Below are 25680 nucleotides of genomic sequence, written 5' to 3'. Positions count from 1 at the left end.
CAAGCACCAGGAGGTCCTCAGTTGGTTATGAGTGGCATGTACCAGGGGGTCCTCAGTTGGTTATGAGTGGCATGCACCAGGAGATCCTCAGTTGGTTATGAGTGGCATGCACCAGGAGGTCCTCAGTTGGTTATGAGTGGCATGCACCAGGAGGTCCTCAGTTGGTTATGAGTGGCATGTACCAGGGGGTCCTCAGTTTGTAGCAGACTTTGAGGTTAGTTGCAACAACTTTCTGCCTCAGTGTTGCGATGCTCCCGATGACCTGTTCACCACTCTGACAGAGCAGATCGGTTCCTGCCCTCCATCGCCATAGCGAGCTGGTCTTCATGGTCAGTACAATGCTGCTGTACCCATGGACCCTCCTGTGTCACCATAGAAATCCAGAGAATCCCTACAGTGCAGAAACGTAGAAAATAGTAGCAAGAGGAGGCCATTCGTCCCTTCAACTCCGCTCCGCCATTCATTATGATCATGGCTGATCATCCAACTCAATAGTCTAATCCTGCCCGAAATCCCCCCCATATCCCCCCCCCCCCCCCCCCCCCCCCCCCCCCCCCCCCCACACACACACACACACACACACACACACACACACACCCGTGCTATGTCTAACTGCTTCTTGCAACCATATAATGTTTTGGACTCAACTACTTCCCGTGTCCTCAGATTGTGCCCCCTGGTTCTGGACACACCCACTGTCATAAACATCCTCCTGTATCTATCCTGTCTAGTCGGTTAGAATTTTATAGGTTTCTATGAGCTTTTCCCTCATTCTTGTGATCTCCAGCGAGATCAATCCTAACCGATTTAGTCTCTCCTCATATGATAGTCCCGCCATCCCAGGAATCAGCCTGGTAAACCTTCGCTGCGCTCCCTCCATAGCAAGAACATCCTTCCTCAGATAAGGACACCAAATCTGCACACAGTACTCCAGGTGTGGCTGTATAATTGCAGCAAGTTATCCCTGCTCCTGTACTCGAATCCTCTTGCAATGAACACCAACATCCATTTCCTTCTTTACTTACCGTGAGCGAATGGTGTACAGGGACATTCCACATTCCCCTCTCCTAATTTATGGCCATTCAGATAATAGTCTGCCTTCTTATTTTTGCTACCAAAGTGGAAGCCTTACTTCAATACATTGACATATTGTTAACAGTCAGTCCTGCCTAACCTCCCCCCTTATTGTATATTCCAACCACACCAGCATGGTGTCATGTCACCGTGGTTTATAATAGGTCTATAAAAAGGTCAACCTGGCGAACTAATCTCCGAGGGGGAGTTCGGAGGTCAGCGCGCTGGTCGCCACTATCCACCAGGGAGAAGAGGGAGCGGGGTGGCGGTGAGAGTCAAACCTCGGGTCCGGATGTGTTGAGTGTGGGTCGGCGAGGATTGGGTGCATGTCCAGGGAGTGTTGAGTGTGTGTCCAGTGGGGAGCTGAGCTCGGATCCGGGAGACAGGGAGGTCGGTGAAGTTGAATGTGGGTCCCCCGGGGAAAGGATGCCCAGGGACCTTTGCCACGTTCTGCAGGAGTTGGTGCCAGATGGCCTCAGAGAGACCACCCACTGCCTATCGCCCTGAAGGTCACTGCCACCCTAAATTTCTATGCCAGTAACTTATTCCAGGGCTACACAGGTGACCTTTGTGGCATCTCCCAGGCCTCTGCCCAAAAGTGCATTGCAGAGGCCATGGCATTGAGCATGGCACTGATGGGGGCTCCTCGTGGAGGCAGAGGAAGGCCGTCAGGCGATGGTGAGGGCCTGATGGGGAGGGGAGCTCGGAATTTGCTGATGGCCTCCTGCTTCACTGATGCCCAGGATTAGGGTGGGCACTGTGATTCAGTCATGGGAGAAGGTTCTTCCTGACTGTGTGGTGGCAGTGTTACCATGGGGAGCACTGGGAGAGACATCACTTGAGTGAGACACATCCAGCGTAAATATATTTGGGAATTCCTGATGAGGCCCCATGAAGTGGCAGGGCATGAGAGCTCCCGGTGGTTGTGTGGTGGGTGTGTGAGTAGGGGAGTGCTGACAGGAGTTACTTACCCTGGTTGTAGGGAGGAGGCCATTCATCTTCTTTCTGCACTGCACTCCTGTCCTCCAGTGCAGGGAGGTGGCACGGACCAGTGTTCCCACCATGTGGGGTTGGTGACCTTGCTCGGGGGTCCTCGCCCCAATTGAGGGTATAACACAATCGTGACACTAATAAAGATTATTATTATTAAATGCTCAGCTAATCAGCACGGTAGCATTGTGGATAGCACAGTTGCTTCACAGCTCCAGGGTCCCAGGTTCGATTCCCGGTTTGGGTCACTGTGCGGAGTCTGCACGTTCTCCCCGTGTCTGCGTGAGTTTTCTCCGGGTGCTCCGGTTTGCTCCCACGTTCCACAGATGTGCGGGTTAGGTGGATTTACCATGTTAAATTGCCCTTAGTGTCCAAAAAATGTTAAGTGGGGGTTACTGGGTTACGGGGGTAGGGTAGATACGTGGGCTTCAATAGGGTCCTCTTTGTAAGGGCTGGTGCAGACTCGATAGGCCGAATGGCCTCCTTCTCCACTGTAAATTCTATGATAATCCCCAGGCAGGCGAATCAGAGCCACCTCACCACGACCGCAGAATGAATCTCGTGAAAAAGAAAAATTTAAGCGTCTAAAAATACAGGACTGGGAACAGTGGGATTCTCTCCAGTTTTCTCAGTCAAACAACCCTGAGCCAAAATAATGGAAAATTCCACCCGTCATGTATTGTGCCGAAACGGGTAAACTGCAAGAGATAGAGGAATTGAAAGGCCGCTTGTGCAATAAATTAAAATTGACCCTACTGACTGTTCTGAGATTTGAAGAATTGCTGTTCAAAATCACCTGGGGTCGAGAATGGCGTCAGGGAGCCATTTGCAAAGACAAAGACCAGAAGGAAGGTGATCCGGCGTACACAGCGGATGGAATGTTGGGTTGAGGCGACCAGGGAATCTCAAGTCCTGAGTTTCAGGTAGATGGGTAAACACTCCAAATTCTGTTCTCTTTTTTGTTTAGTTTGCCAAAGCCCCCAAAAGCACCAACGCCGGGTAAAGGAAAAAAGGAGGAGAAAGATCCCAAAAAAAACAAAAAGATGGAGAAGGAGGAAAAAGACTTCAGGAAAAAATTTAAAGTAAGTTTTTTTTTGTTTGAATTATTCGAACCTTTTTCATTTTAATGTAACCTGCCCAGCAGGATACTGAACGGTTCAGTCAGGCGTAACATGGGGCATACAATCGGGCAATGTATAAAATGATCCACCCTTGACCCTGCCGGATTCCTGAAAAGTGTCCATGCTTTTGAAGCACAGTGCAGAATCATAGAATGATGCAGCACACAATTAGGCCATTCAGCCCAGCTGCCTGTGCTGCTATCTAATTGCGGCCAACCCACTGTGCTTTCTCTTACCCTGCAGGCTTTTGAATATTCATTAAACTCCCTTTTGAAAGTTCATATTAAATCTACTTCCACTGTCTTTTCAGGAGTACATTCTAGATCATAAAAAGTTAACTTTTTTTTCGTGTCACCTCTGATTATTTTGGTCATAGCATTAAATCTGTCCAGTTTTGACAACGGGTCACGTGGACTCGAAACGTTAGCTCTTTTCTCTCCCTACAGATGCTGCCAGACCTGCTGAGATTTTCTAGCGTTTTCTCTTTGGTTTCAGATTCCACCACCCGCAGTAATTTGCTTTCATTTTTATTAAATCTATCTCCTCTGGTTACTGATCTACTGCCGCGAGAAGGTTTCTCTGTATTTACTCCAATGGAACCCTTCGTGATTTTGAACCCAATCTTTCATCAACATGTTCTGCTCTAATGCAAACATCCTTGGCGGGATTCCCCCTCCGTTCCTGAGACTGAGTGTTGACGCCAGGGCAGGATTTGTGGACTTGACTGACGTCGCATTTCGACGCACTCAGCGACCGTTAAGGGGCTAGCACCGGTGCCACGTGGAACACAATCGATTCCAGTGAGAAACGGTGCCGGATTCGCTGGGTCCGTGATCGACACTCAGGAGGCTGACAAGCTGCAGCCGCACAAACACAGCACACTCCCCACACACACTGATCCCAGCCACACACACACATTACACTCCCCACACACACTCATCCCAGCCACACACACACATTACACTCCCCACACACACTCATCCCAGCCCCACGCACACATTACACTCCCCACACACTCTCATCCCAGCCACACACACATTACACTCCCCACACACACTCATCCCAGCCCCACGCACACATTACACTCCCCACACACACTCATCCCAGCCACACACACACATTACACTCCCCACACACACTCATCCCAGCCCCACACACACATTACACTCCCCACACACACTCATCCCAGCCACACACACACATTACACTCCCCACACACACCCATCCCAGCCGCACACACACATTACACTCCCCACACACACTCATCCCAGCCACACACACACATTACACTCCCCACACACACTCATCCCAGCCCCACACACACATTACACTCCCCACACACACTCATCCCAGCCACACACACACATTACACTCCCCACACACACTCATCCCAGCCGCACATACACATTACACTCCCCACACACACGCATCCCAGCCGCACACACACATTACACTCCCCACACACACTCATCCCAGCCCCACACACACATCACACTCCCCACACACACTCATCCCAGCCCCACACACACATTACACTCCCCACACACACTCACCCCAGCCCCACACACACATTACACTCCCCCACACACACTCATCCCAGCCCCACACACACATTACACTCCCCACACACACTCATCCCAGCCACACACACACATTACACTCCCCACACACACTCACCCCAGCCCCACACACACATTACACTCCCCACACACATTCATCCCAGCCGCACACACATTACACTCCCCACACACACTCCTCCCAGCCGCACACACACATTACACTCCCCACACACACTCATCCCAGCCGCACACACATTACACTCCCCACACACACTCACCCCAGCCCCACACACACATTACACTCCCCCACACACACTCATCCCAGCCGCACACACATTACACTCCCCACACACACTCATCCCAGCCGCACATACACATTACACTCCCCACACACACTCATCCCAGCCCCACACACACATTACACTCCCCACACACACTCATACCAGCCGCGCACACACATTACACTCCCCACACACACTCATACCAGCCGCACACACACGTTACACTCCCCACACACACTCATCCCAGCCGCACACACACATTACACTCCGCACACACACTCATACCAGCCGCACACACACATTACACTCCCCACACACACTCATACCAGCCGCACACACACGTTACACTCCCCACACACACTCATCCCAGCCACACACACACATTACACTCCCCACACACACCCATCCCAGCCACACACACTCCCCACACACACCCATCCCAGCCCCACACACATTACACTCCCCACACACACTGATCCCAGCCACATACATTACACTCCCCACACACACTCATCCCAGCCACACATACACATTACGCTCCCCACACACACTCATCCCAGCCGCACACATACATTACACTCCCCACACACACTCATCCCAGCCACACATACACATTACACTCCCCACACACACGCATCCCAGCCACACACACACATTACACTCCCCACGCACACTCATCCCAGCAGCACACACACATTACACTCCCCACACACACTAATCCCAGCCCCACACACACGTTACACTCCCCACACACACTCATCCCAGCCGCACATACACATTACACTCCCCACACACACTCATCCCAGCCGCACACACATTACACTCCCCAGACACACTCATCCCAGCCACACACACACATTACACTCCCCACACACACTCATCCCAGCCACACACACACATTACACTCCCCACACACACTCATCCCAGCCGCACACACATTACACTCCCCACACACACTCATCCCAGCCACACACACACATTACACTCCCCACACACACTCACCCCAGCCGTACACACACATTACACTCCCCACACACACTCATCCCAGCCGCACATACACATTACACTCCCCACACACACTCATCCCAGCCGCACACACATTACACTCCCCACACACACCCATCCCAGCCACACACACACATTACACTCCCCACACACCCTCATCCCAGCCGCACACACACATTACACTCCCCACACACACTCATCCCAGCCACACACACACATTACACTCCCCAGACACACTCATCCCAGCCACACACACACATTACACTCCCCACACACACTCATCCCAGCCGCACACACACATTACACTCCCCACACACACTCATCCCAGCCGCACACACATTACACTCCCCACACACACTCATCCCAGCCACACACACACATTACACTCCCCACACACACTCACCCCAGCCGTACACACACATTACACTCCCCACACACACTCATCCCAGCCGCACACACACATTACACTCCCCACACACACTCATCCCAGCCACACACACACATTACACTCCCCACACACACTCACCCCAGCTGTACACACACATTACACTCCCCACACACACTCATCCCAGCCGCACACACACATTACACTCCCCACACACACTCATCCCAGCCACACACACACATTACACTCCCCACACACACTCATCCCAGCCGCACACACACATTACACTCCCCACACACACTCATCCCAGCCACACACACACATTACACTCCCACACACACTCACCCCAGCCGTACACACACATTACACTCCCCACACACACTCATCCCAGCCGCACACACACATTACACTCCCCACACACACTCATCCCAGCCACACACACACATTACACTCCCCACACACACTCATCCCAGCCGCACACACACATTACACTCCCCACACACACTCATCCCAGCCACACACACACATTACACTCCCCACACACACTCATCCCAGCCGCACACACATTACACTCCCCACACACACTCATCCCAGCCACACACACACATTACACTCCCCACACACACTCATCCCAGCCGCACACACACATTACACTCCCCACACACACTCATCCCAGCCACACACACACATTACACTCCCCACACACACTCATCCCAGCCGCACACACATTACACTCCCCACACACACTCATCCCAGCCACACACACACATTACACTCCACACACACACTCATCCCAGCCAACAAGTTAGCATTGGTTGCGTTGGAGCGCGCCCATCCCGCTGGTGTGTCAGCTTGGGTTGGGCCAAAGGGCGGCAAGGGGAAGACGTCCATATGACCCGTGGCCCCTAAGCTGACAGTGGGCAGTCAGTAGCGTGCGCAGCTGCATGGTTGCCTTGCCGGCTGCAGCAATGGTGCTCCGTGCCCGTCCACCCTGACCCCACAGCCCACCTTCAAGCCACCCCCCCCCCCCCCCCCCCCCCCAGGCCCTGGGAGAAGCCCCCTGGCCAGTAGCATGACTGTCAGCAATCTATGGCGATGTTGTTCATTTTCTCTCTCTCCCTCAGCGCATGTTTCTCAATTTATTTTTTTGAATAAATTTTTTTATTCTCTTTTTTCACATTTTCTTCCAAATTTACACCCACCAACAATAAACAATAAGCAGTAACGAATATAATTTCAATCCCAAATCAACAACAACAATCCCATCCTCCCACTAAACCCCAAACATTAGCCCGCATGTTAACATAACCAACTAACAAAAAGGAATCAGGAATCACCCATAGTCACCATTAGCACATACAGTCAGTCCCTCTCACCCCAACCCTCCCAACACTCCCCCTCTAATGTTCGATGTGAAAGTGCATAATGGATAATGCCCATGAATTGTAGAACCCCTCCATCCTTCCCCTCAGTTCAAACTTAACCTTCTCAAGAGTCAAGAATTCCAGCAGGTCCCCCTACCACGCCAGGGCAAAGGGTGGCTCCATCCCAACAGGAGCCACTTTCGGGCGATCAATGAGGCGAAGGGTACAACATCTGCCTCCGCACCCGTTTCCAGCCCCGACTGGTCCGACACTCCGAATATGGCCTCCCGAGGGCCCAGGTCCCGTTTCACGTGCACCACTTTAGAGATTACCCTAAACACCTCCTTCCAGTAATCCTCCAGCTTTGGGCAGGACCAAAATATATGATTCTGCCCCCCCCCCCCCCCCCCCCCCCCCCCCCGCCCCCCCAACGATGTTCACACACATCTGTTTCATGATTTTTAAAAGCACAAGTGAACCTCGCTGCCGGGAATTTGCCCCAGTGGAGGCGGAGAATCGCAGAGGCCCGGGGAATACCGGATCAGGCCCGCTAATGATAAGCCAACGGCATTTACTGTACACGTGTTCCCTAACGCATTGACGCCGCTGTCGAGGCACCGGAGGATTGCGATTTGGCGTGAAACCAGCCCGCCACGATTTCGCCGTCAAAACCGATTTTCCGCCCAATCGCGTTGCCTGATTCCAGCGTCGGCCCAAAGAGAATCCTACTCCCTATTTCGTCCGTCTTTCCAGGGACTCAGTTCCTGTGTTGTTGGTTCTAATTAATTACTCCTGAGCCCTTTCTAATGTCTTGATCTCCTTCCTGAAGTGTGGTGCCCAGATCTGGGCACAATATTACAGGTGGATATAAATGTATAAGCATTTGTACTCCGTCTATAAAGCCAAGAATACCACAAAGGACAATTCATTCAAGTGGCCCCAAATCTAGCTCGGGTGACCAGATTTTCAATAGTCAAAACTGGGACACCTTGACCAGATTTCACATTCAGGGGACACAAGAGTATCTGTGAGTGTGGCCCACTCCAGCTGTTGTTCAGCTGTTCCCCCCCCCCCCCCCAAGCTGCTTCCTGAGCATTTTTACCTGGAGCTTGCACCACCTGTCCTCCCATCCTCCACCACCAGAGAGCTCACGGCTGCCCAGAGGTATTGTCAATGCCACATCCAGGAGAATGGCCCGGGCGGATCTTGCCCAAGCTCCTGGAGAGCAAGCCAAGCTGAGGATGTCGCCCAAGAGCCAGCTTTCAATCATCCCAGGGTCACCCCCCCCCCCCCCCCCCCCCCCCCCCCCCCCCCCCCCCCCCAGCTGTATCTTCCTGGTGTGCCTTCGGTTGCTTAGCATTTTGTGACCATCTTGTTCTCATTGACATAGTTTTAAGGTTGTCCAGAAGCGGTAAAGCTGAAAACCTGACATTTGCACCATCTTGAGGAAATTATCTGGACACCGGAGCCTTGCATTAAAATCTGAGACTGTCCTGGCAAATCCAGACATCTAGTCAGTGTACCTCTCTGCCAGTGCTCCCCACAGTCTCCTCCTGCAGTTTCCACCACCACAAGGTAGCAGATACGCGGCCAGGAAGCCAAACACACCCTGGTCTTTGGCCTGGTTTCAGGCCCCTTATTCTGCCCATGCCTATCCCATTTAACCCTCCCCCACACATCCTTCCGCTGACAGAACTGGGAACCATAGTCACGGTGGGTTCTGACTGTTTTGTGTAGGTTTAGCAAAGCTTCTTGGCTTTTGTACTCGGTCTCTATTTACAAAACCCGTGAAGCTAGGGTTTCAGCATGATGCACTTTACAACCCTGGCTTTGTTAAATAAAACACAACTTGATTGTTCATCTGACCCAACCAGCTCCTTTTCTTTGAACCTGGCCCTACCCTAAACATTAACATCCAAAAGACTTGAACCTCACAAGAACCACAACCAACAATCCTGTGCACAAAAGAGAATATCTTGGTGTAGCGGGGACATATTCCGCGTGACTTCTGGTTTCTCTTCCAAATTTAATAATGGTAAAACCTTCCGGTAAATTAGCACCAACCAATTCACCTGCGTTAATGTGCTATTTCTGTCCACTTCAGTGGGCTTTATTAATAGAACATTTACACTGAGCATTGAGTGACTCATATTTCCTCACTTAAATTTAAGCTAACTGCAGTAACCACTGCCCATCATGGAGCAGAGAAGAGGAGTACAAAATACTGCAGATGATGGAATCTGAAATATAAACGCAAAATGCTGGAAATACTCAGCTATCTCACTCGAATGTGCTCTCGCCGGATGGACCAAGGCCCTGGGATCCAACCCGTTCGCCCCGCGGGGAGCACTCAGGCGGGCACCATTCCCTGCTGGTCCTTAGAAATAGGGACCAGACAGAATGGCCCTTGTGAGGGTCTCGCAGGGGATCGGAGACCCCAGGTCTTCTGGACACTGGTGTTCTGGCACTGCTGATGCCTTCTGGGCACTCCGACACTGCCAGCCTGGCACCCTGGCAGTGTCAACTGTGTTGCGCACTGGCACTGCCCAGGTGGCACTGGCTGGCTGGCATTTTTCCTGTGCCGGGGATCGGGCCTTGATGTGCCATCAATTGCACGAGAGACGAGTTGCTTTACTAAAGTTAGGCTTTAATAAACTAGAACTTAGCCCTGCGTTTGTCTGAAATAAAATGGACGACCGCCGGGCGTTTGACTATTTATACCTCGGCAAGGAGGCGCGGTTAACTCAGCCTCTCGACCAATCAGTCGAGAAGCACATGACCGACCAGGGCCAATGGTAAGCCGGTGCTCTGCCCCAATGGCAGACAGGTATGCAAATCATATCACCAGAGGCCTGAGGGTGCCTTGCGTATGTGAAGTGGATTATAGGTGAGTTGGTGCTATGTGGGGGCTCGGGAGTTAGGTCGGGGGTCCGGACGCCATTTTTAAATGGCATCTCGATCTCTTCCTGCACTGTAGAATTCCGGCGAGCCGAGCATCTCCGTTCAGGAAACAGGACCACGTGGAGCCTCGGCGGAGTTTTCCCCACTGAGGCCCCCGAATTAAAACAAAGTCCCGGTAGACATTGTGGTGCTGCGAGCAGCGGCAAACACCCGGCTAAACGCACTCGCCACGTGACTCTGTTTTAATTTAGTTAGATTGAGCCCCTTTATTCCCACCCACCACTGCCTTAAAAATATTCAAGGACCCTGCCTTAACCGCTCTCTGGGGAAGAGAGGTCCTACGATTCATGACCCTCTGAGAGAAAATATTTCGCCTTATATCCGTCTTAAATGGGGGTTTCTAAATGGTGTCCACAAGTTCTTGTCTCTCCCACAAGGGGAAACATCCTTTAAGCGCGCACCCTGTTAAATCTCTTCAGCTTCTTCTTTGTTTCAATAAGATCACCTCATCCTTCCAAACTCCGATAGATACAGGCTCAGTCCGTCCAACCTTTCCCCTCCTTTCCCCAGATATAAGTCGAGTGAACCTTCTCTAAACTGCTTTGAAAGCAATCATATCCTTTCTTAAATAAGGAGACTAGAACCGTACACAGTATTTCAGATTTGGTTTCCAGCCATTCTCGCCTGCGGAGTCTTCTGGTCCCTCCGATGTCGAACTCCCGCCGAGGGTTTCCCGACGGGATGGTTGAGGGCGTGGGGGTGATGGAACCATCAATTCAGCGAACACGTGTAGTTGGATCTGAACAGAGGCTTTAATACACTTACAATAGAGCCAGCCTATTCGTCGTTGAACTTCAGGTGAACTGGCAGGCTGGCTCTAAGGCACAGATCTTTATACATCGGTCCCAGGGGGAGGAGTCCTGGGCGGAGCCAAGGGAGGAGCCAGTACAACTCTCGCTTACTCCCAGAGCGACCCCCCTGGTGGTCGGATAGTGCAACTGCACTTACAATGGGTAGATAACGAACATATATACATGGAGTGATATTGGCAACTATATATAGTGTGAATCACATTCACCACAGGGGGGGTGGGATTCAATGGGAAATCCATCTGACAGCGATGAGACCAGACGATCCTACTGCCAGCCAACAGCGATTTGCCTCCTGCTCTGCGGGGGGGGTGCAGAGAATCCCCTCCCCCATGGTCTCGATAACACCCTGTACAACGGTAGCAAAACGTTCCCAACTTTTATATTCTATTCTGAAGGCAAAAACTCACAACCTGTTTGCCTGTCACTCCCCCCCCCCCCCCCCCCCCCCACCCTCCACCTCACCTCACTGGGGCCTCCCCGACAGCTGGTGGTGGGCCTGCCATACCTACCTTCACTCCAGCCGCCAGCAACAGTCCTGCAAACCGGGCCTCCTGTACCAGCAGTGGCCACCAAGAACCCAGGGGCAGGAATAGACCACACGGCCCACTGAGCCTGTTCCCTAATCCAATTCGATCGCTGGTTCAATCGCTGGATGGAATTTAATGATCCTGATGGTGGGCCCGCCCACCGCTTGGAGAGCTGCTGATGACAACCTCGATCGTGGCCATTTCGAACAACCCCCTATCCACCCTCCGACCCAGTACTTACCTGTTTACTGTTGGGATCTTTATGGTCAGAGCGGATATCTCGCCCCTTAGAGATGCCAGGCAATCAGAAAATTACAGCGCTCCTGTATTAGCAGTTGTGTTTGATATCTGTGTATAAAGAGAGTTCTAGGATAAGTTCACATCTCATCAATGATAATTGTGGCCACAGGGGGTGTACCATTCGTTTCCCTGTGACCTCCAGTGGATATGGACTTCCCCTGTAACGGAGCAGGGTTTCCCCTCTAACCGGGGGAGCCTTCACAGTATAAAAACCCCAACCTGGGTGCAGGTCAGGGAGGGAGACCGTTCGGGGAGAGAGCAGATTTGTGTATTGTAATGAAAGAGTATCGTTTGCATCCTACCTGCCATTCATGCTTATTCTCTCAGTGTGGATAGAACATAGAACATAGAACAGTACAGCACAGAACAGGCCCTTCGGCCCTCGATGTTGTGCCGAGCAATGATCACCCTACTCAAGCCCACGTATCCACCCTATACCACTAACCCAACAACCCCCATTAACCTTGTTTATTAGGACACTAAGGGCAATTTAGCCTGGCCAATCCACCTAACCCGCACATCTTTGGACTGTGGGAGGAAACCGGAGCACCCGGAGAAAACCCACGCACACACGGGGAGGACATGCAGACTCCACACAGACAGTGACCCAGCCGGGAATCGAACCTGGGACCCTGGAGCTGTGAAGCATTTATGCTAACCACCATGCTACCGTGCTGCCCCAATACTGCAACAACATTAATATTTGATCAGTGACCTGAGAATTCAACTAAATTAGTTCACCTAAATGGCCTGTTAATTTGCTTAATAGTTATTTTATTTATTTTATGGATTTTTTTTGACAAGTGTATGTAGCTGTTAAGATCTGGCAGCTTGTAAGTGCCAAATGAACCAGATCCCAAAAGGGAAACTTGACAAGTAATTACAACTATTTTCTATTTGTAATTACCACGAGAAAATGCGTGTACTGAGGTCAGGAGCTCAAAATTCCAGTCACCCGTCTGGAGGTTTGAAATATTAAATTAAAATATTTATGGACAAAAGAATACTTAAACTTAAATAGATTACAGTTACACGGTACAAGTTAGTCTTGCTTACCATTTCCCCAAAATATTCTTACTAGATTAGACTAACCACTATTGCTGTCGGGGAGGTATTTACCAAGGCATCTCTCTCTCTCCCACTTGACTGGAAATTCAAGACTTTAAACCAAAACCCTACTTCATGGAACAATCAAACCCTTCTTCACAGATCTGTCCCACCACACAGCACTCTTATGAAAATGAAATGAAATGAAAATCGCTTATTGTCACGAGTAGGCTTCAAATGAATGTTACTGTGAAAAGCCCCTAGTCGCCACATTCCGGCGCCTGTTCGGGGAGGCTGGTACGGGAATCGAACCGTGCTGCTGGCCTGCTTGGTCTGCTTTAAAAGCCAGCGATTTAGCCCAGTGAGCTAAACCAGCCCCTGTAGAGCTCATGAGGAGCTCTTACATGGCCGCATCCAACACAGCCCCTAACCTCTCTTCAAATATGCTTTTTCCTTTTTCATCCTTTCCTAAGCAAAGAACAAAGAAAAGTGCAGCACAGGATCAGGCCCTTCGGCCCTCCAAGCCTGTGCCGACCATGCTGCTCGTCTGAACTAAAATCTTCTACACTTCCGGGGTCCGTATCCCTCTATTCCCGTCCTATTCATGTATTTGTCAAGAAGCCCCTTAAACGTCACTATCGTCCCTGCTTCCACCACCTCCTCCGGCAGCAAGTTCCAGGCACCCACTACCCTCTGTGTAAAAAAAGGATCCTCCTGTTAATCCCTGTTTGTCCCCTGTTTACTCCCTTTATTTTCTTTTGTTTTGGCTTTTATCATTATACCTGGACAATTACTGGAATCTCCACTTTTAAGATGGACTTCACCTTTAATTTTAAAAAATAGGAATCCAGCCAGATGTGCTGACATGTGGCCGGCACAGTAGCACAGTGGTTAGCACTGTTGCTTCACAGCACCAGGGTCCCAGGTTCTATTCCTGGCTGGGTCACTGTCTGTGCGGAGTCTGCACGTTCTCCCCGTGTCTGCGTGGGTTTCCTCCGGGTGCTCCGGTTTCCTCCCACAAGTCCCGAAAGACGTGCTGTTAGGTGGATTGGACATTCTGAATTCTCCCTCCGTGTACCCGAACAGGTGCCGGAGTGTGGCGACTAGGGGCTTTTCACAGTAACTTCATTGTAGTGTTAATGTCAGCCTACTTGTGACAATAATAAAAATTATTATTATTATTATTATTATTACATTGATGGTGACTCATCTTTATGGACTTGGCTGACGGCCAATGAGCAGTTTACTTTGCCGGGACCTCAGCTGATCATCTATTGGTAGTGACTGTTATGCAATGTTCCTTTTCTCTGTCAGACTGTTTCCAAGTTAGTTTTGTTTTGATCAAGAAGCTGAAGGGTCACAGCCCTGATCTCTCTCTTACCTGATGTGAGGGTTCAAAGTAAAGACCTTTCTCTCTCTACAGTCAGAATGAACTGCAAGAAAGTTAAGTCCAGCAATAGCTGCAGACAGGGCCAGTTGCTTAAAAACGTCTCAGTAAAGCTCGGGAACATTCTGGTGGAGTTGGAAACAAATAAGAACTACACAGGCCTGAGGCAGACCTTCTGAGTGAAGGCCCAGGTTAATAATAGTGAAAGTGACTCCCCAGAGGGAATCCCTCAGTTTGGGAATTCAGATTGAATGTTCCAGCCAGAAGATCCTCGTTAGCCATCCAACCGGAGGTTCTCAATCACTTCACGCCCTGGAAGGACAGTCAGCTGAAAAAAAGAACTTCACCATTGAAGCAAGAACTCTCATCTTCCATCTCACATTAGTCCTCTTTTATTTTTCACCTCCCCCTGCATGTATCTGTCTTGTGGGGCGGTAAAAGTGGGGGGGGGTTGTAGATTAGTTGGCCGTTATTCTAGCAGAATTATTACATGTCTTTAGCACACTGGGCTAAATCGCTGGCTTTGAAAGCAGACCAAGCAAGCCAGCAGCACGGTTCGATTCCCGTAACAGCCTCCCCGAACAGGCGCCGGAATGTGGCGACTAGGGGCTTTTCACAGTAACTTCATTGAAGCCTACTCGTGACAATAAGCGATTTTCATTTAATTTCATTTTTCATTATTGTTGTTATAAATAAATATTTGTTGTGTTTCACTTACGAATTTGGTACCCATAAGTCATTGGGGCAGGCAAGGGCCAAATATCTCGCAAACTGTATCCAAACTATTGGGTAATTTACTTGTGTTGGGATTCCAGGGCCAAGCACTAGCCCAGGTTATCTTTGAAATTTACCATTCCCCGGATATAAATTATTTTATATTCCCCTTATGGCCAGCACAATCAGGTAAAATAAAATTTAATAGCTTTGACTTATCTATTTATGACCTTTTCCCAGTTGTAATTTTTTTTTTCCTGCTTCAGAGAATCCCACAGTAGACACCAGAACTATTTGAAAAATGATGGCTGGATTCACCGTTTTGGAGGCTAAGTGCCGACGCCGGCATCGGAACTGTGGCGTTTTACAGCGCACAAATCGGCTGCCGCGCCTTCACCGATCCTACGACCGGCGAGGGGCTAGCTGCCGCGCCGGCTAAAACCCCCGGCTCCCACGACAAAAACGGCTGGCGAATTGCCGGGTCCGTGGCCGCGCGTGCGCACGGCGACAACCTGCGGCGGTCGCACCGTACAACATGGCGCCGGCCACGCACGGACCCGACCCACCCCCACCAGTCCCCCACCTGTCGCGGACGCCCCCCCCCACCCCGGGCAGCAGCATGGCATCCGGCCGACTGTGGCGGCGTTGGACACAGTCCGCAGCCGCCACGCCGGGTTCCCGATCTCTGAGACCACAAGTGAACCGCGCCGTCAGGAACTCGGCCCATCGCAGGCGGTGAATCGCAGAGGCCCCGGAGAATAAATGGTCAGGCCCGCTAATGATACGCCAACGGTGCTTAAACGCCGTGCGGCGAGCGACACATTTGCACCATTTTTGGGGTGCCGGAGGATCCCGATTTGGCGTCAAACCGGTGCCGACCGCGATTTTGCCGCGGAGGCTGTTCTCCACCCAATCGTGTTTTGCGATTTTGGCATCGGCCGACGGTGAATCCCGCCCAGTATTTCCTTCACATAGCAGCCAATATAATTGAAATCAGTTATTTATCTACTTGGTGACTTTTCATTTGAGTTCTATTTTGAGAATGTCAAGATTTTACTAAATTTGTTTTCCCCACCACAGTACGATGGAGAAATACGGGTTCTGGGAACTGTTGAGGTTATCCAGAACCTAACTGCTAAGAAGTGGGCGAGCCGTGACCTGCCAGTGAAGGCGGGCGAAGTGTTAGACATTATCCAGCACACCGACGATACAAAACTGCTCTGTCGGAACGAAGATGGGAAATGTACGTCTTTTTTTAATTGAACAGGATCTTAAAGCTTTAATGAGAGATTGGTACAGATTTGTCATTCCTCTATTTCCTCTTTTTCTCTCCTGGAGGAGGTTTATAGTGGATTCCCCAGGGTCAGTGTTGGGACCTTTGCTCTTCCTGATATAAATTAATGACAATTTCAAAATGATACAATACTTGGAAGTATTGTGAATCATGAGGAGGATAGCTTCGAACTCCAAAAGGGTAAAAATAAGTAGGTGGAACAGGCGGACAAGTGAAACTTAATGCCGAAAAGTGTCAAGTGATTCATTTGGGAAGGACGATGCAATATAAAAGAAAGGGAACAATTCTAAACGGGGTGCAGGAGGAGAGTGAGGAAGTGAGCAAACGAATATGATGGATAGTAAGACCCTGAGGGTAATGAGTTCACAGACAGAGAACAAAGGGATGAGCACAGCATGGCTAGGAAACCCGAATGGGCTTTCCGAAGCTGGACGAACTGGGCTACTGGGGGATACTGCACCACCAGTTGGCACGCTGGGCAGGTTCAGTTATTTGTGGCCTTACCATCCTGGGCAACGAAACCTTAGGGGCCCTCGGGGCAATAACCAAGGAATTATCTCTACTCGGTTGTTTGCCATGCAGAACCAGTATGCTCTTGACTATCTCGCCTGCATCTTTGTGGGCCTGGCCATCCTTAAATGCGTGATGGGTAAAATGTAGGGTGCGCTGGAACAGATAGCCGCCCCTAGAGCATTGACTGTTAGGGTCCACGAGGGTGCAGCGGCCGATGGGCTGCTGCAATAGGATTTAGAAATGCAGCAACGAGTTTTCTTAGCTGAGGGGCCATAGCTACAGCTTGGACACGATGGGTTATCATGAAATGATAAAAGGAAGGAATGAGGAAGTGAACAAACGAATATGATGGACAGTAGGACCCTGAGGGGAATGAGCTCACAGACAGAGAACAAAGGGATGAGCACAGCATGGCTAGGAAGGGGGAGGGGAGCTTTGCCTCATGGAGAGAGTGGAGAAAAGGATGCTGGGTAACAAGAGGCCAGGATTGGGAAATGCGAAGTGAGCCAATCAGGATATATGGCCAGGTCGGAAGGTGTATACATTGATCTATGGGAAGCTTGTATGCGAATCTTGATGTGATTCAATCTATATGTGCTGTGATTCCTTTGTTCTCTCTCTCACTGGCTTTTGGGAGCTCTAGGAGACAGCTGTGTGTTCTAAGGTCCCACGAGTGAGTCAGCCTTGCAAGCTGGTGGAAATAATACAATAATTGATACCTGCAGATCCGTCTCAGATTTTATTGAGCCCAAGCTAAAAGGATCAGGGATTGTCAAGAGGACCTACCTGGTTGTATATGCACGTAAATCGTTGAAGGTGGGAGGCTAAGTTGAGATCCTGGTTAATAAAGCCCATAGTATCTTGGGCTTTATCAATAAGGGCAGAGTGTACAAAAGCAATGTGATTATGTTAAACCTGTATAAAACACTTCAGTTGCAGAATAATTGAAGAAGTTATACTGTTGCCATGGAGAAGACAAGGTTGAGAGGAGATTTGACAGAGGTATTCATACTCATGAGGGATCTGGACAGAGTAGACGGGGAGAAGCTGTTCCCATAGGGGCTGGTTTAGCACAGTGGGCTAAATAGCTGGCTTGTAATGTAGAACAATGCCAGTAGCGCGGGTTTGATTCCCGTACCAGCCTCCCCAAACAGGCACCGGAATGTGGCGACAACGGGCTTTTCACAGGAACTTCATTTGAAGCCTACTCGTGACAATAACTGATTATTATTATTAGCGAAAGGATCAAGCACCAGGGGACACAGATTTAATTGGCGAAAGAACAATAGGGGCACGAGGAAAACATTTTTCACTCAACGAATGGTTAGGATCTGGAATGCAGTGCTTGAGAATGTGGTGGAGGAAGGGTCAATTGAGGTTTTCAACCTTGAATTGGATAATTATCTGAAAAGTACAAATGTGCAGGGCGACAGGAAAAAGGCAGGGGTGTGGCACTAGGTGCTGCAGAGACACAACAGAGACCCAACAGGCCAAATGCTTCTGTCTGTGCTGTAACCGCAGTTCATTGCCCCACAGTTGGTCCTGCTGCAGAGGGGGGAAGTAAAATGTGTGGGAATGCAATAGTCATAGGGGATTCGATTGGTGTGCTTGTGGCCCCAAACTAGACTCCAGGATGGTCTGTTGCCTTCCTGGTGCTAGGGTCAAGGATGTCTCGGAGTAGGTACAGGACATTCTGGAGGGGGAGGGTGAACAGCCAGTGTCGTGATACATATCAGTATGAACGACAAAGATTTAAAAAAGGGATGAGGTCCTGAAAGCAGAATATAGGGAGTTAGGAAGAAAGTTCAGAAGTCGGACCTCAAAGGTAGTGATCTCAGGATTATTACCGGTGCCATGTGTTAGTCAGAGTAGAAATGGGAGATTGTATCGGATGAAGAGCAGCACGAGCATTAGAGCAGCACGGTAGCATTGTGGATAGCACAATCGCTTCACAGCTCCAGGGTCCCAGGTTCGATTCCGGCTTGGGTCACTCTCTATGCGCAGTCTGCACATCCTCCCCGTGTGTGCGTGGGTTTCCTCCGGGTGCTCCGGTTTCCTCCCACAGTCCAAAGATGTGCAGGGTAGGTGGATTGGCCGTGATAAATTGCCCTTAGTGTCCAAAATTGCCCTTAGTGTTGGGTGGGGTTACTGGGTTATGGGGATAGGGTGGAGGTGTTGACCTTGGGTAGGATGCTCTTTCCAAGAGCCGGTGCAGACTCGATGGGCCGAATGGCCTCCTTCTGCACTGTAAATTCTATGTACTCTATAAGACATGGCTGAATAGATGGTGTGAGGGGGAGGGTTTCAGATTCCTGGGGCATTGAGACCGGTTCTGGGAAGGTGGGACCTGTACAGACTGGATAGGTTACACCTGGGAAACACGGGGACTGAGGACCTGGAAGGGGGCACTTACTAGAGCGGTTGGGGGGGGGTTTAAACCAGGGGGGTGGGAACCAATGTAAGGATTCCGTGCAGGAAGAATCAAGAACAAGAGAAAAAGACAGGAAGGGGAATAAGAAGAGTGATAGGCAGAGAAACCAACGCCCTGTATCAGATAATAACACTGTAAAAATTCGTAGGGAAAGGACAGGGTACATTAAAAGGACTCGCCTTAAGGTTTTGGACCTGAACGCACGGAGCATTCTAAATAAAATGGATGAGTTATTTGTGCAGATGCAAAGGGATATGATATAGTTGGGATTATGGAGACATGGCTCCAAGGCGACCAAGGATGGGAATTAAACATTGAGGCTTTTCAGTTTTTAGGAAGGACAGACAGAAAGGAAAAAGTGGTGGAGTTGCATTGTTGATGAAAGAAAATGTTGATACAATATGGAGGAAAGGTATTTGTACAGATGATGTGGAATCTGTCTGGGTGGAGTTAAGAAACATCAAGGGGCACAAAACATTCATAGGGCTGGTATACCCCATCACACTGCAGTGGGAATGTTGGGAATAGCATCAGACAGGAAATCAGAGATACATGTGATAAAGAAAGTGATTATGGGTGACTTTAATCTGCATACAGATTGGGTGAGTGAAATTAGTCACAGTATGTAGTACCCTCAATAAAGACACAAAAGAGTAGAACGGTAAAAGAAGGCTTTAATAAGCAGAGAACTAATCGGTTGCCGAGACGGGTGCGTACTGGGTGCCGCCTACAGGGCGGCCCCTTATATACGACTCCCTGGTGGGCGGAGCCGAAGGCGGAGTCCCCCAGGGTTCCAAGCCCGGTCTTAAAGGGGCATCGCCTACATGATGATAAAGGTACAGTAACCATTCATCACACGGTACAATAGAGGAGGAATTTCTGGCGTGTATACGGGATGTTTTCTGGATCAGTATGTTCCCAACAAGGGAACAGGCCAACTTGGACTGGGTGTTGCGCAATGAGAAAGGATTAGTTGGTAATGTAGATGTGAGGGAACCCTTGGGGATGAGTGACCATAATATGATATAATTCTTTATCTTGCTGAAGAGTGAGGTAGTTGATTCTGAGACCAGGGCCCTGAACCTCAATAAAGGTAGCTGTGATGGTATGAGGCATGAGCTGGCTATGACGGACTGGGAAACATTACTGAAAGGAAGGACAGTGGACAGGTAATGGCAGCATTCAAGGAACAAGTAGGTGAACTCCAAAAGTTGTTTATTCCTATTTGACGTAAGAGTAGAAAGGGAACTGTGGACAACACATGGCTTACAATGGAAATTAGAGATAGTATTAGATTCAATGAAGAGGCAAACAAATTAGCAAGAAAAAGCGATAGACCTGAGGATTGGGAACAGTTTAAAATTCAGCAAAGGCGGACCAAGGGATTGATTAAGAAGGGGAAAATATAATTTGAAAGTAAACTAGCGGGGAACATAAAAACTGACTGTAAAGGTTTCTACAGGTATGTAAATAGAAAAAGATTAATAAAAACTAATGTAGGCTCCTTACCGTCAGAAACTGAGGAATTGCTAACAGGAAACAAAGAAATGGCTGAAGAACTAAATTCGTACTTCACAAAGGAAGACATGAATAATGTACGGGAAGTTCTAAGAAGCCCAAGTTTTAGTGAGGAGCTGAAGGAAATTAGTATTAGTAAAAAAATTGTCAACGGTCATCTGGACTAGAAACGTTAGCTCTTTTCTCTTCCTACAGATGCTGCCAGACTTGCTGAGATTTTCCAGCATTTTCTCTTTGGTTTCAGATTCCAGCATTCGCAGTAATTTGCTTTTATCTAGATTCAGAAAGAATGTTCCCGATGGTGGGGGAGTCCAGGACTAGGGGTCATAGTTTGAGGATAAGGGGTAAACCTTTTAGGACTGAGGTGAGGAGAAATTTCTTCACCCAGAGAGCGGGGAATCTGTGGAATTCACTCCCACAGAAAGTAGTTGAGGCCAAAACGTTGTGTAATTCCAAGAAGGAATTAGATACAGCTCTTGAGTCAATCCCATTGCTGTGGGTCTGGAGTCACATGTAGGCCAGACCGGGTAAGGACGGCAGATTTCCTTCCCTAACGGATGAGTGAATTAATGCTTGATGCTAATATTAATTACTAATACATAGGAGGCAGTGGCGTAGTGGTACTGTCACTGGACTAGTAATCCAGAGACCCAGGGGAATTCTCTGGGGACCCGAATTTGAATCCCATGGCAGTTGGTGACATTGGAATTCAATAAATATCTGGAATTAAAAATCTAACAACCGTCGTTAAAGCCCACCTGGTTCATGTATAACCTAGTCTGGCCTACATGTGACTCCAGGCTCCAGACCCCCAGCAATGTGGTTGACTCCTAAATGCAGTCTGAAGCGGCCAAGTGAGCCAGTGCGTCCAAGAGCAATTAGGGATGGGCAATAAATGCTGGCCCAGCCAGCGATGCCCACATCCCGTGTGAACAGCATCCCTCACCTGATGGATCATGAAAGAAAGATTGAAAAACAGGTGGCGGCAGCTTTGAAAATCTACTTTTGACTGTCTTCTTTAACCTAAGGCCAATTCCTCAGATTCTATTGATCCGTGTATGGCAGAGTAGAACCTCTGCCCACCATTTTGCCCTTCACCTCTGAGGCCAGACAAGCTGCTCTTTTCCGTGGAGCTGTTAGTTTGATGGGCTGGGTGGAATGTTCCAAGGGCACATCAACAATGGACTCCCTGACTCTGCTTCACGGGGGCAGATCAGCTGGGGTGGATGACCTCTGCTGGGCCTCAAGTTCGTAACCCAATTAAGAAAGTTTAAAAGGAGGTTTATGAACCTGTCTGTTTGGGCCTCTTCTGATCCTGGCCCTTTATTTTCCCCGTTGGAGTGCACAGACTGAAAAGTTGCAATTTCTTCCCGGCTCAGTTAAAGTGGTTGACCGGGTTCCCATGGCACCAAGCCAATTCTGCGTTTATGAAGGACCCAGAAGCTGCCCAGTGGATGTCCCACCTCTTCAGACGAGCAGGGAAGCAGGAAGCCTAATTGGCTGTAACTGTTCACTTCCCCCAGGTCGCCCCTGCTCCATCTGTTTTGGATGCTGAAAGATCTTTTAAATATTTTCAACATTTTCCACCGTGGTGTAGTAACAGCATTTATTAATCCTGTTTATCATATATGATTACTAATTTGATGCATTTTCTTTTTTTCAAAACCAGTTGGATATGTTCAAAAAGTCAACTTAGCATTAGGGTGAGTATATCACACAATCTACCCGATTTTTCTATCAGATTTTTCTGTTTGATTTTCCAAAGACATGGAAACATTTCTGAAGTGTAGTCACTGTTGTAATGTAGGAAACAAGAGAGCCAAAATGTGCACAGTAAGATCCCACAAACAGCAAGGCGATAATGACCCGGATAACATATTTATGGTGATGTTGGCTGAGGGAGAAATATCACCATTAAAGTTCAATTCCCACAGCGAAAATGAAACATGACCTTGACGGCTGTTCCGAAACTCTCAAATATAAGAGCAAAAATAATCTCAACACTTAAGGAAGAAAGTACAATGTAGATAAGTATTAGTGGAGTTATACTGAATGAGGACATTCTGTGCGGAGTCTGCAGGTTCTACCCGTGCCTGCGTGGGTTTCCTCCGGGTGCTCCGGTTTCCTCCCACAGTCCAAAGATGTGCAGGTTAGGTGGATTGGGCAGGGCAAAGGGAAGTTTGGGGACAAACTTTCCAGCCACTCACGCTGGGGGGAATGTCCAGTCCCTCTGACCGCGCACCCCCGTCATGGGTCCCTCATGGACAGCGTGGAACCAGAACATCCCACCACCAGCCAATGGCAGGCCACCTCCCATTGAGTAGGTTGAGCAGACAATCCCACCCATTGATGTGAGGCTGGAGTCAAATATAGGACAGATCAGGTAAGGATGGCAGATTTCCTTCCTGAACAACATTCATAATCAGGTTCGATTTTTAAGACAATCCAGTCGTTTCATTCCTACTTTTAATAATTTCGAAATTATTTTTTTTTTTAATAAATTTAGATTAGCCAATTATTTTTTCCAATTAAGGGGCAATTTAGCGTGGCCAATCCACCTACTCTGCACATTTTTGGGTTGTGGGGGCGAAACCCACGCAGACACGGGGAGAACGTGCAAACTCCACACGGACAGTGACCCAGAGCCGGGATCGAACCTGGGACCTCAGCGCTGTGAGGCGGTTGTGCTAACCACTAGGCCACCGTGCTGCCCCCAATTTCGAAATTATTAATAGCTTTTAATTGGCAAATGTTAAAACTATTCAAATTCTCAACCTGCCATGTTGGGAGTTGAACTCTTTTCTCTGGATTGTTAATCCAGCTTTCTGTACTATTAAAACCCGGCCCTTAACAAGGAGAATGGGTACAATCAGTTAATTCATTGTACCGCTACCACTTATAAAACCATTACATTCATACTTGGCTCGTCATTCAAAGCAGCATGGTCATTACTTGAAAGAAACACCAGCCAAAAATAATCCAGCCACCAGTTAAACAGCTTTTGTTATTTAATAGCAAAGCAGTCAATATATTATGCGAGTGTACAAAACTGATGGGCAGAGGGAAGACATAGTTGGCCTATTTAGCCTGTCCCATACGGTCATTTTGCAACTTAGCATCATGACCTGCAAAGCTGCCTGCCCACCAGCTTGAGACAGGCGAGACAGACAAAGCCCCTCCGGCCAATTGAGGAAAAAAGAATTCTGCAAAGTTTCTTTTGGACCCCCAAATGCGATCAAAAAAAAAGAGTTCCAAGACACCACACTTACCATGAGACACATCATTCTACAACACACCTACCCTTGACAACAAGAGGTAGCACGGTGGCACAGTAGTTAGCACTACTGTCTCTCAGCGCCAGGGACCTGGGTTCAATTCCGACGTTGGGTGATTCTGTGTGGAGTTTGCGAGGATTTCCTCCGGTTTCCTCCCACAGTCCAAAGGTGTACAGTTTAGGTGGATTGGCCATGCTAAAAAATGCTCCTGAATGACCAAAGGTGTGCAGGTTAGGTGGATTGGCCATGCTAAAAAATGCTCCTGAATGACCAAAGGTGTGCAGGTTAGGTGAGGTTATGAGGGGAGGGCAGGGGTGCGGGCCTAGGTAGGTGGCCCTCTCAGAGGGTCGGTGCAAACTCAATGGGCCGAATGGCCTCCTTCTAAAGAGAATTTAAAAAAAGAATTAGTCATGGCCAGGCACTCGGCCAGAGAAACTGTTGGACAATACTCATCCACTTCCTCTGGACTCGAATACGAAGAAATGATTTGCTCTACTTCTCAGAATGACAAGAAAAAGGACTGATTATTTTGCAAAGTTATTGTGAGAATGGAATGGCCAAACTATTAACATTTGCACCACAGGAAGTCAATTATTGTTCAGAGTTGAGCTGAATAAAAATGAAGCATATAAATCTGTACAGCTGAGTCAGAAAAGGACAAAAAGGAACCTTACTGATGTTAAGTGTTTTAACAGTAGGCATTAAGATTAAATTCTTATTATTTTCTTTTTAGAAATGAAGAAGGGGATGGCGAGATCTATGATGATATTGATACAGGTATGTGAGCAATCAAATGTTTCCTTTGGAGAAGACCTGAGGGGTGCGTGACATGGAGCGCATCTATGCACCAAGAAAGATGCATTAAGTTCTGAATGATCTGTGATCTGTCAGCGAAAGCTCGGTGGCACAGAGGTTAGCACTGCTGCCTCACAGCGCCAGAGTCCCAGGTTCGATTCCCAGCTTGGGTCAATATCTGTGCGGAGTCTGCACGTTCTCCCCGTGTCTGCGTGGGTTTCCTCCGGGCGCTCCGGTTTCCTCCCACAAGCCCCGAAAGACGTGCTGTTAGGGGAATTGGACATTCTGAATTCTCCCTCTGTGTACCCGAATAGGCGCCGGAATGTG

The 25680-nt window shown here is 49.1% G+C and overlaps 1 protein-coding gene across 3 annotated transcripts in view; it reads left to right on the top strand.

Moving 5' to 3' along the window:
• The window catches only part of LOC119970786 (FYN-binding protein 1), a 247562-nt gene that overhangs the window by 212631 nt on the left and 9251 nt on the right, over positions 1-25680 (top strand). For all 3 annotated transcript variants that reach the window (XM_038805959.1, XM_038805957.1, XM_038805958.1), the window contains 4 exons: positions 3032-3146; positions 16608-16770; positions 22953-22986; positions 25292-25335. In XM_038805959.1, coding sequence (XP_038661887.1) covers positions 3032-3146; positions 16608-16770; positions 22953-22986; positions 25292-25335 — 356 coding nt within the window. The remainder of the gene's footprint in view (positions 1-3031; positions 3147-16607; positions 16771-22952; positions 22987-25291; positions 25336-25680) is intronic.

This window comes from Scyliorhinus canicula, chromosome 8 (genome assembly GCF_902713615.1).
Source record: "Scyliorhinus canicula chromosome 8, sScyCan1.1, whole genome shotgun sequence".
Lineage (NCBI taxonomy): Eukaryota > Metazoa > Chordata > Chondrichthyes > Carcharhiniformes > Scyliorhinidae > Scyliorhinus > Scyliorhinus canicula.
This window is presented reverse-complemented; position numbering and strand designations above follow the sequence as displayed.